Source organism: Microtus ochrogaster, unplaced genomic scaffold, assembly GCF_000317375.1.
Source record: "Microtus ochrogaster isolate Prairie Vole_2 unplaced genomic scaffold, MicOch1.0 UNK7, whole genome shotgun sequence".
Classification (NCBI taxonomy): Eukaryota; Metazoa; Chordata; class Mammalia; order Rodentia; family Cricetidae; genus Microtus; species Microtus ochrogaster.
In genome coordinates, this window is record NW_004949105.1 from 3,652,824 (window position 1) to 3,665,330 (window position 12,507).

Genomic DNA, 12,507 nt, shown 5'->3' on the forward strand with positions numbered 1-12,507 from the left:
ATATTTGTACATGTTTGCAGCTTGCAGATCTATCTCAAATCTCATTTGCTTTCCTTTTATTCCATAGAACATCCTTGAAATATCTTATGGACATTAGGTACTAAGTAAATATTTGTGAATTTGATCCAGTCAACTCTGTGATTGATTGGAATGACAGTGAAGTAATGACCCGCTATAAATCAACACAATGAAAAAGAAAATGTCAGCTTGGGCTAGAGAAAGCAAGGAAAGTGCACACTGGCATTTATAGAAGCAGATGAGTGAGCTTGCTTATTTTTATAAGTTGGGGCTTTCCTGGTGGATCTCAGCGCCCCTTGGGGGTGCCTGGATCAGTCAGGACCAGTTAGGTGACTCGGATAGTCTTCATCATGGCTGTGAGAACCCTAATATGATTGATCGGTTTATTTTTCCTTATTGCTTTTCTTACTTGGCACAACAAGTAAGTCCATAAATAGATGGGCAAACAGAGGCATGAATATTCCTAGTGATGACTCCCTCGGTTTTATTTTTAAGGTTTCCCTAGCACCTGTGTTGAAAAGACACAGTGCGCTACTCCGACATGAGTAGGCCAAGGTGGAGTGAGTCTGATGAATGGCACTGCCCACTCTAACAAGGGCTGCTTCCCATGTGGTCACAGCCACACCTTTCTACGCGACTCTTTTCTTACTTTGCCTTACTGCCACCTTCTTTGTCATCTGGAAATATCAACAGTGGCACAAATGTTACAACTCACATCCATAAAACAATATACCAAATCGCCAGGCATCGCTCAGCATTCTACACATCTGGCATTTCAAAGGGGCTGAGGGACTAATTTCAGAGTAATCAGTCTCCTTCAGCGCTTGCATCAATCTTGGAAACACTAAGTTGGCTTGAGAGAGTCTGTCGTAGCTCAATACCCTGACTGCCATCAATAACAGCCGACACTCACAGAGCGTCAGGGCTGAACATTCCTGATGGCTGTCAAACACAGGAAGAAGTTATTATGGGCTTTTGTTATATTAATGTTTTTATTGAGACATGGTTTCGATGGAATCAACAATCTTCTTGCTTCAATCTGCCATGAGGTGGCATGTGCCACCATATCTAGCTCGAAGCATTTGCTTAACTTTTAAACAAACGTCCTTTGTTTTTCTAAGAAAAGTAGTTCAGACCAATTTAGTTTAGGATCCCAAATAATGAGTACCTTTCCAGACCATAAGCATGACATTTTGAAGGGTCCGTGACAATGATTTTGCAGCTAGGAGGCCACTATGGAATCTGCTTCAAAACCCAACTCTGAGCCGAGTTCTGGGAAAACCCCTGCCTTTGACCTCCATGCTTTTCTATGTCTGTGCATTTGTGCCCATGTCCCTCACAACCCTTCCCATGTCAAGTGGGACCAGGAGTGTGTGCTTTTTTTTCTAGGAAAGATAATTCTAGGAGAATGTCTGTTCTGGTGAAGATTATGTGATCTTTGGGGAGAATGCAAGATCACCTAGAGGGGAGAGGTAGAGAAAGAGGGGTCCCAAGGGGAGGGGGTGCAGGGGGAGAAAGTGCAGAAGGAGGTGCAGGGGAGGAGGTGTAGGGGGAGGAAGTGCAGGGGAGGAGGTGCAGGGGAGGAGGCATGGAACGAGGAGGTGCAGAGGAAGGAGGTGAATAGGAGAAAGTGCAGGGGAGGAGGTGAAGGGGAAGGAGGTGAATGGGGAAGAGGGACAGAAGGAGGAGGCACAGAGAGAGAAGGCACAGAGGGGAGGAGGTGAAAGGGGAGGAGGTGCAGGGGAAGGAGGTAAAGGGGGAGGAGGGACAGAAGGAGGGGGTACAACAAGAGGAGGTACAGAGGGAGGAGGTGCTGAGGGAAGGGCATCTTGTGGACAATGAAGTAACCTGGGAAAGGCTCTGCAGGGGAGCTCCTATCCCTGTGCTAGTACAGCCCATGCTGATCCAGTAGACTCCCAGGGTCCCATGAAGAAGGAGGCACTGAGATCCCAGGGGGACTGGCTTGGACCAGTGGGCTAGAGGAGAAGGTCTCCTTCAGCCTGCAGGCCTCCTGGGGCTCTTGGTGTTGGTTGATCATGTACTCATCTGGGACTACTACTGCATTTCTGCAGGAGGGCCTGGGGCTCAGAATTGGAATCAGGCTACTTAAAGAAAACAGCCATATGTTGTTTCTTGAACAACACCATCTCAGAGGGTCAAGGGATACTCCTTGAAAAGAGAGCCTCTAAAGAGAGTAGCACACCTCAAGGTCTGAAACAACCATGAAGGTCAGTGGAGTTTAAATACTTGAATACAGAAGGACCCACAGACAGTGTAAATCTTGGTGTGAGTGCCATTACATGTAAACTTCCCAGTCAGTCACTCATATGCATTACTGACCCTGCCTCATATGGGTGTCAAGAGAAGTAAATATATATCTACACATCTTTCAATATGCCTTTAGCACGGTAATGTCTCAGTTTGTAATAGGAGAGATGCTACCTACCCATAGATGAGGCCTGTGGCTGTGGGCTAAACTATCTACCAGCCTGTGAACTCAGTATTGTTCAATAACCAGAATGGGACACATTTTCTAAGAGGCTTCACAGAGCCTTGTAGGTGGAGGCTGGAGCCATTGCTGCTGGTTTCTAATGGCCGGCTCACTGTGGCATCCTTGTCAGAAGACAAATTCTGCCATCCCACACCTAGGCATTTTATAGCAAGGTGCTTTGAGGCCTGGACCCACATGCTCTGTGCCCAGAGCTGGAGGACCTTGAGATTAACTCACAGCATGGCCTTTGTCATTCTGTTCCACACCCTTAGACTCTAATGAATTTCTGCACAAGCACAACCTGCTCTGGTCCTTTGTCCTGTCCTGCAAATGACTGGATAACCCTACAAATGCTCCAAGATAGCGCATGTATGCAGGGAAATGTGAATGACTTGAAAACAAGATTACACTGAAATGTAATGATTGAAATGTTTAAACTTCTGCAACATGTATGCGTATATTAATGCAGAAAATAAAGAGGTTGCTACCGACTAGGTGTCTGGGTCCCACTACATTAAGGTGCTGAAGTCCTCCTGAGCCAGGAGCTAGTTCTGTCCAGGTAGTAAGGAAAAACAGCCCATGGTAAGAAGCTGCTCACATATGCTGCAATGAACACATAGGCTGTAACTCTTTTTATGAGGCTACAATTACCCTGATACCCAAATCACATAAAGACATTGCTAAGAAAGAGAATTACAGACCAATCTCACTCACGAACCTTGATGCAAAAATACTAAATAAACACTGGCAAATCGATTCCAAGAACATATCAGAACCATTATCTACCACGATCAAGTAGGCTTCATGCCAGAGATGCAGGGATGGTTCAACATATAAAAATCTGTCAACATAATCCACCGTATAAACAAACTGAAAAATAAAACCACATGATCATCTCATTAGATGCTGAAAAAAACCTTTGACAAATTACAACATCCCGTCATGATAAAGGTTTTGGAGAGAGATGCAGCCTCTTGCATTCTCCTGTGATGGATACAGACTTGCCTGGCCCACCCTGTCACTTCTGCTTTCTTATTAATTTCTGAAGGCTATGCTAACCGTAGCCCTGACAACGGGGCCTGCCTTGGACCTGAATTCAGACACAAGAAAGAGGCCAGGTCCCTGGTCCTAAGCATATTTCTCTAAGCTGAAAATACAGGGACGAGATTTCAAAGACAACCTGTGTTTCAATTCAATGCAGAGATCTGGAGGCTTCTCAGGATTCCCAGAAGCGATAGGTGTTGGTGGCTTCTGAGAAGCTGAGAGGTGGATCACAGCTAGTGCAGGGATACCGTGGACATCCACGGGAACACTCTGAACTGTCCTCTGCATGCTACCATCACTTCGGGGTCTATGATTCACCGTGGACTTAGGCTGCAGGTGCGGGAAGAAGACGTGGTCTGGGCAGAAATTCTACTATTGTAAGCAGGAGGAAAGTATATGAGCTTTACAGTGTGGGCTCTGACCACATAGGGTTTTAGGCTTTGGTCCTGAAATGAAAAGCAGGTCCCTACAGTCCAGTGTGGGAGAGACGGCAGCACTTACATTTGCCCCAACTTATGAAAGACCTCATTTGTACAGATACTCAACTAACGTTTCCTGAAGCATCCCGAGTTAGACAGACTCCATCACCCCAAGCCTGCCAGGTCAATAACCTGGAACCCGGAACTGTGCACACGGGGAATGGCACAGATGTGACTAAGCACAGGGTCTGGAGATGGGACATGATTCTGGCTTGCCTAGTGGGCCAATAACATTACTGGGGTACTACCTATAGGGATAGGAAGGCCAGAGTCAGCGAAGGAGCAGCGGCAACAGAAAACAGAAACAATTTAGGACCATGTAGCTGCTGCGGCAGAAGGCAGGCGATTCCCCTGGGTGAAAAGATAAAGAGGGATTCTTAAGACTACCATTTGGATCCCAGAGAAAGAGTGTCTGGCTATCACCTTGAGGCCCAAGTTAGAGGTGGGATCTCTATATTGCTCACAGGACAGGTCTGTGTGGCTTGAAGACACCGAGCTGTGGTCATGAGCTACAGCTGCGAGTCTGGATGGAGCACACCTGCTCATTAAGGCTTCCCCAATCCCAGCGTCTTGCTGGTGTTCCAGGTTCTGTAACCGTCTAAGCGGAACAGGATGATTCCAGACTGGCTTCCTCTCTGCAAATATCTGCACTGTTCCATGGTGGACTGGTGCTATCCAGGGCCCTTTAGCAATCTTTCCAACTTGTCACATTGCCAGAATTCAGACGCAACCTTGCATCCTGGGTTGTGATGGGGGCCCTGTGCTCCTTCTGGTAGCCCTTCCTCTGCCCCATGGTCTGGGAGTTCCCCTCACCTGGAGATAATCCTTCAGCAGACTATTTCTCAGTGTGCGCTCTCTTCTCCCAGATTCTCTGCCCTCTTCCTGGAGGCAGCTCTAGTCTAGACTTCATGTCTGTCACTGAACGTCAGGACCACCTTGAGCCCCTAGAGGCTGCTGCACGGGGTTCTCTATGAATTGAAACGTTCAGTTATAAAGGGATGCTCTTAAGACCCAGAAGGTAAACTAGAACTTCAAGTTTAGAAGGTTCCAGAAACACAAGATTTATGAGACCCCCTACCCCTGGGCTATATAAGCAGTAAGGACTGATGGAGATGGAGAGGCTCTCCTAATAGCTGAGCTGTCTGTGAGTCCTGCAAGGAGCTCCAGGGTCGCAGCTTTTGTGAGCCGTCTGTCACCCATGCTAGATAGGCCTCTCTGTCACCATCTGCCTTTGAGTCCTCAGCCATGCTATTTTAAGTTACCACCTTACCCAAACTCATAAGGAATCCCAACGAATTCACTGGTTCACCGAGCTAGGCTTGGATGGAATCTTCCTTTGGCCTGTCATTGGTGCTCTGTGTGGGGTGAAGACACACAACAGAGGTACCTCAGCCTTCAAGATCCACGGCACTCTCTCTTGTGGCAGGCCTCCCACTGGCTCTGTTGGGAGAGGGTACCAGCAGCACTCAGCATCCAGGCTGTTCCCAGGTCCTTGGCCCACCCTAATGAAACTGTCTTCTCAGGATAGAGCTCTTCCTTCCACCCTGTTTCTGTGCCTGGCGCTTCCATTCCTGTGGTGTGACTTTAAACTTCAGAGGGTAGTGGGGGGCTGGCAAGGCCAGTTTTTGGATTTAGTTCCTCTCTCCTGTTTCCCTCAGTGTTTGGTCTGTTTTCATTTGGGGCAGGAGTTCCTGCAACTATATCTGACAACTGAGTGATTTGTCCTCCTTGATGACATCATCTGTGTCACCTGGCCAGCAGCCTTTTGGAGTCTCATGGGGACAGAGCTGGAGGCTAGAACTTCTTCAGTGTGTTCCAGACTCTAACCAATTATACAGGAGCATCCTCAGGAGGCTGCTCCAGCTGCTCAGTGCTGCCTAGCCCTTGTCCCCTTTACCTGTAGGATTAGGTTTGACAGTCGTCTCTAGAACTTTCTATGGTAGGGCAAGGTCAGACTTTTCAAATCTTTTGGGCCATAACTCTTTTGGCTGCATAAGAAAACTACTGCCTTGGGTCATTTCTGCTCACACCAAGACACATGCAGTCTGAAGTGAATGTGCCACGGTCACCTCCTCCTTAGGTCTCTCCTCTTGGCTCACAGCTGACATTTTCTCTCTGTGTTCCCATGATCAATCCTCTGCAAGTCTGCGTTGCAATCTCCTTCCATAGTCCTACTGAATAGGTGATCTCATTGTGGCTCCATCACCTCAGTAGAGGCCATCTCGCAGGAGGCAAGCTGAGGGCCCGATGGGAAGAGATTCAACAGAGTTTCTGGAAGACTTGACTCTTTTCTGCTGGGGGGGTCACTCAGTAGTCTCCAAACTGTGTCAGTGCTGACCCACAGTGCAGAGAACCTGCTCCATAGCTCCTGAATCCCTCCCTTTTGCCATATGGGCTTCTTCTTCCCTCTTGTTCAGTGTTTTTGGATCCCCAGCATCATGGGCCTTCTTGACTCCAGGCTTGGATGCCTCCCTATGGTGACTCACACTACTCAACCTTGGACTTCTAGCCAGCCTCACTGTAACTGGGGGATTCTGGAGTCTGCCACAGAGTCTCAAGGCTCCCTTTGGCTGCCATCACTTTCCATGCGCATCTTCTTGCCATGCAGCAGGTGTCTGTAGATGATTGATTGCAGTGGTTCCCAGATTCTGAGGGTGAATCTTAGACCCAAGACAATCCTGCATTCAAAGCAAGCTGTCCATGCTCTAAACACAGCACACACTTCATAGATGTTCATAAGCTAAATATAGCATAAGGCTTTCTTTGATATGGCTTTTCTTTGTTTTATTTTGGACTTTTGTATCTTGAAATTGAAAGTGACCATGTGTGATCTTTTGTGAATGTTCTCTGCTCATTTATTTATCAAAGTATTTATGATTCTTATTTACCTTATTAGGAAGCACTTGGATTTGAAGAAGTTGGGAACTTGGTCACAAAGCTCCAAGCAATGCTCAGGCCAGAAAGTTGGCATACCTAATCTGTAAAGACCTAATGTACACACAACAGAGAATTTTGCAAAGAAGTACAGACAAAATTCATAGTATTGAGAACAGTTTTCCCTCTGTCTAATATTCAAGACACAAAAAATATGAGGATGACTTTCCTCTGGTGTGTTAGTGAAGATTTGTCTTGGAAACAGAGTTATTATGCACCCTGGAGAGAGAAGTCACTGCTGAAATATGAATAATAAGATAAAGTAGGTCTGTGCTGTTCCCTCTGTTGTCCTGGTGTGGCTTCCCCTTGGTTCTGATGACTTCTGGAATTAGTTGTGACATGTGTGGAGACAATTTCTGACCCAGAGAAAAACCATTATCATCTAATTTTATACTGCTTCCCTCCACAGGACCAATGTTATTCCTCCCCTCAAAAAACAGGGTGGAATGAGTATTTAGACCAGCAAATCTACCTGATAAATCATTTCATAGATGAGAGAGAAACCAAGTGTGAAATGGAAGGGAGATGTTTGCGAAACCACTTCATTTAAGGAGGGCTCTATAATCAACACCCACTGCTTTCCATAACGAGAAGCATGATGGGTGGGTAGGCTAATCCTGCTCGGGGCTGTGCTCCGTGCCTGCTGAGGACCACAGAGACAGATGAATGGAGCTTGGTGGGCGGGACTCCCTGCTCCCCGCTTGCAGGTGAGAAGAGAGGTGACCCGATGGGCACATTGGCTGGTAGCATGCACCTGCCAGGGTCCACGTTAAGACTGTCTACTGTGCTCTGAAAAATCGATAGGAATTCACTCAGCTGTACATTTGACACTTGATTTATTGCATGAGCACCGGGCTTCTAGATTTACATGTTTATAAGGTGAGAAAATCTAATAGTGCCAGCTTTCATTTTTCAAGCCTCCGTAAAGAACATGTTTAAATGCATCTTATACTTCAAAACAATCACTTTGAGATGTTTCTGAAAGTAGATTTTTTTTTGAGTCATAAAAGGAAAACATTTTTTTAAATCCCTTTCAGTCCTGGAGACAAATCCCAGAACCTCTTATACTCTAGATAAACACCCTACTGCTGAGCTGTACCCCGAGTGCCCCGGGATAATAGAAGAGTGTTAATTCATCAAAATAATCTCCAATGCTAGTATAACAGTTTCCAAAACCAAGAAGACTTAAGAATAAAATGACTTCAATCCACTTGCCTTGTGGACAGACAGCTCCGATCAAAGGCGGGATTCAGCTCTCACTATCAGCACAGGTAGTACTAAAAGTGATAAAAGAAGCCAGGGTCCTAGAAGGAAAGCTGATCTGGTTTGCCTGCCAAGTGAGTTTTATTAGGAGGGTGGCAACATCGAGTCTGCAAGCAGCCACATGTAACCCCGAAGGCCGAGAGATTGAGCCCTCCAGTCCAAAGAGCAGCTTGATAAGAGACAGAACCGTCATAGGTAGCACAAGGGAAATGCTGAAGAAGACATACTTGGTCCCAGAATACTGGGTGAGTTACAGTGCCATGGCCGTAGGCAGTCATGATGAGGCCATGACGGGAGAGACAGGTGACTCAGATCCTTCAGTTCCCTTTAGTTCTATGCCAGAGGGAGTTTCTCCATCTTATAGATTTCCAGGGGTTGGGTGGGTTAATTTCTACATGTGTGTCACAAGGCAGGAGGTGTTGAGAATGGGAGAGGAGCGGCTAGGCAGTTTAGGGTCAGGAAAGTGCAGGTTCTCTTTGACTAAAAGCTACAAATGTCCTTAGCCCCTTTGATATCCTTGCCCTGGCTACAGGCAGGAGATGGCAGAAGTGTTTAAGACAAATGTCTTTGCTGCCTTGGCTAGAGACCTGGGATGTCAGACTGGCCTGCGTTTTCTGTATCTTTCTCCCTTTCATATGGAGGGTGCGGCAGAAACTGACAGACATGGGATAGCTGAAATGGGATCTAGACTGACTGGTTCGTCTCTGCTCCCCTGTATCTGTCAAATAAAGCCTTAATGATTCCAAGGTTGTGACCTTCAATACCATCCAACCCTTTGGGGATCTCTCCTGTCATCTTCCTCAAGCTCCCAACAATAAAACGCTTCCTAAAACCCACCTCTTATAAACTTCATTATTCAAATTCGAAAGGCAAGAACCTGGAGGCTACTGACTCCCTCCAAGCTTTGTGTGAACACGAATGTCTGGCACCCTAACGCCCGAGTTAAAAGTCCACCTAGGAGCTAAGAAAGCTCTGTTGCACCCAAATTTTCACGTGTTAAAAGCACCAGAAAAACAGAGAGGATAATTCAAGTTGTCTTGAGCTTTTGCACAACTGCGAGGGGGCTGAGGAACCCAGAACTAGAACACGCATTGCTCCCTGGGCTCTCAGGAAAAACTGTTAGGGCTACACGACCTGATGCACAGAGAGGCAGAGCGAGATCTGTAACACCATACTAAATTTGAATTCTGTGACTCGGGGAATTTTCTTCTCTACCGTTTTTTTCCAGATTAATAAAAATCCTTGACATTGTTCACAATCTTATTAAGCAGATCATGTTGCATGTCATCTGGCGTCTGTTGAGTGAAGGAAAAATCCTTGGCATTCAATAGGCTATACTCAGAGCAGTGGAGGTGGGCGTGATGTTGACCTGAGCTTTTGGCTTCTCACAACCATGACCTTGCTACCCTCTCGTGATGTCGGTTTTCCTCTAGCCGCCCAACATTGCGCTCATCTGACCTACCGTTGCGGCCATGATGCTGCTATTTATCCCATAGTCTAGAAGAGAGTTTGACTCAGTAACTAGGCCAAGTTCCATCGGAAACTTTGAATAGAAACATTTAAAAATTTATTTTGTGTGTGGAGTTTTGGAATGCGCAGGGTGCTGGGGAAGAACGATTTACTGTGTACATAAATCAGGACTTCAGCCTGAGTTCGGTACTGATTCTTATATTATCTCTGTGAAATCTGTTCTATTTCTATTCTCTCCCTAACGACAGCTCTAAAAACAGCAAAGCCATTTTCTACCACATAATTATTGTTTCAAAGCCTTTCTGAAGACCATGGAAATGCTTAATCGTTCATTTGCTTGTAGGGGGCACTCGACAAACACTTGCGAACATGAGTAATTCCCTTCGAATGGGGTTGCCTTTTGATTTAATTACTTTTTAAAGACAGGGTCTTACCGAGAAGTTCAGGCTAGTGTGGGACTCTTTAGGTAGCCCAGGTTGGCCTAAAATTCTCAATCCTATCTCAGCCTCTGGATGTTGGGGGTGACAGGATTATACCGCTCAGGCATAGCTTTCAAGGGTTGCTTTTTAGTGTACTGACTGCGAATCCCATTCCTTCCCTAAGTTTTAAATTCGCTCTGTTGTCACATGCAGGCAGAGGATGGACAGTAATCTCTGACACCCCTGAGGCAGCGGAGCACATGGCACTGGACACCTGAGAGAACAACCTAAGATTGTGACCGCCAGTCTCAAGAACCCCATGACTGTGTCTTCCTGTTGACATGCGCGGTTCTGCCTACTTCAGGTCACAGACCTGGGCTGTGTCCTCTGCTCATCACAAAGCTGTGAGGAGGACAGAGTGCCATGTTCCACTGGGCATTTCTCATCAAGGCCCACGGCTTATGGGTCAGTGTCTTGTTAGGGCCACCAGGTAGAGGAGAAGACAGTGGGTTTAATGGATCTCTTTCTGTCCCACTATCCAGCTCCCAAATAATGACATGGAGACTTCTTATTAATTATGAAAGTTCAGTCCATAGCTTAGGCTTTTTTCTAACTAGCTCCTATAATTTAAATAAACTCATTTATATTACTCTTCATTCTGTCACATGGCATTACTTCTCTTTCATCCTGTACCTCCTGTTTCCTCTATGTCTCCTGGCTTCTCCTGAATGCCTCGGTCCTCCTCTTCTTCTTCTTTCTCCCTGGAAATCCTGCCTATGCCTCCTGCCTAGCTATTGGCTGCTCAGTTTTTTGGTATACCAATCCCAGCAAATACATCTTCCCGCAGTGTGCAAACATCCCACAACAAGCGAGTTTCCACCGCTGGGGTGGAAGAGTGCTCATCATGCTCTCTGGAACACGTTACTCATGGTTATTACTTCTTTAGAAGACCTCAACAACAGACTCAGAGAAATGGACGCGCGCCAGACCTCGCCAAGGTAAGCAAAACAGAAAGAAACTTGAACGAGTTTATTCTCCTATAGACTCCAGCATGAAGGATTTTCTCCTAAAGAGCAAACGATAGTGCAGAATGTACCCTGTGATAGAAATTCTTCAGGTTGTCCCTTGGCAGTGTGTGGGTTCATGGGTCCTGGCTCATGTTAACACTGACCAAAGAGGCCCTCTGATTCCCTCCCTTCTGAAGCTTCCTTCTTGCCACATCGCTACCTGACTTGTGGCTCCTGACATCATTTAATATGGACAAAGCATGTTCTGTTTCTTCTTAGGACTGTATTTTAAATTCTTCTGATCTGGCCACAGCAGTCTGAATCTTAGGCTGTCCGAGACAGCTCGTTTTTTGACACTGGGGTGTTTTACGGCTTCTCTCCCCAGCCTTCACCTGGAGCGTGGCAAACTTTTACAGCTCACTGTGTTTTATGGATTTCTTTGGGCCATGTATATTCATTGTGTTATATAAATAATAATTGTGCAGTAAACTAGTGGGTGGTGGCACTTGGTCTTGGTGGTAAATCTTCAAAGGGCGGGAATATAGTTTTCCATAGGAACCGAAGGGAAAGTGTGACATTGAATCTTCCAAGCTTAAGTCGATGAGGGAATTTACACTAACCACTGCTTCAGTGGTGATGAATCACATTTATGGATCTGCTACAGAGCAGCAGTGATGGAGACCGGGCTCCGCAATGCAGAGCCACTGCAGGGGCCGGGACACAGTCCACCCGAGCTTCACTCCAACCTTTTGAATACTGGCGTTAAAATGCAAGGACTGCCCAAATGTTGGTACTTATATTCTTGCCTGTCATTGAGACCTTAATGAAAGTTACTCCTGCTTGTTTCAAAGAACCTCGGTAATTTCTAGAGTTCCTCCTGAGAAAAAGGCAAGGCTATTTTCGAAAGAAATGCTTCAGAATGCTACTGCGAATGTCATTACGTGGTGCTATGTAATTTCCGTGAGGAAATTTTACCTGTGGTGAAGGGGCATGGCAGCTCCCTTCTAGGCAAAACACTCAAACACACCTGTAGGTTTTCTGCTAGGTAGGTGAAAAAAGGGCGTTCTATTTACCTGCTGTTGACCTGATGGTTGAGGTCATGTTGGAGGGTGTCATCACGGGAATACATTCATCGTCTTGGGAGTAACCAGCTTGGATGGCCCGAAGGTAGCTGTGACTCCTTGTTCGGAAACATCCAGGCAGGTCAAGGGCGTCCATGGCCTGAGATTCAACTTCGCTGAAGACAGATTCACACACGGACTCGAACTGTCCATTGACCTCTGCCTCGCTCATCTGGAAGAGCAATAACACATGTGACGCCAGGATCCACCAGGGTGGGTCGCAGCCACGTCACACGAGAAACAGGGACAGAATGCACTCAC

At 46.4% G+C, this 12,507-nt stretch overlaps 1 protein-coding gene across 3 annotated transcripts in view; it reads right to left on the reverse strand.

Moving 5' to 3' along the window:
- Dlgap2 (DLG associated protein 2) overlaps positions 1-12,507 on the reverse strand; it is a 685,199-nt gene that overhangs the window by 40,259 nt on the left and 632,433 nt on the right. For all 3 annotated transcript variants that reach the window (XR_003378611.1, XM_005366239.3, XM_013353440.2), the window contains exon 9: positions 12,199-12,418. Coding sequence is in view for 2 of the 3 variants with exons in the window: in XM_005366239.3 (XP_005366296.2) it covers positions 12,199-12,418 (220 nt within the window). In the remaining variant the exon portion in view is untranslated. The remainder of the gene's footprint in view (positions 1-12,198; positions 12,419-12,507) is intronic.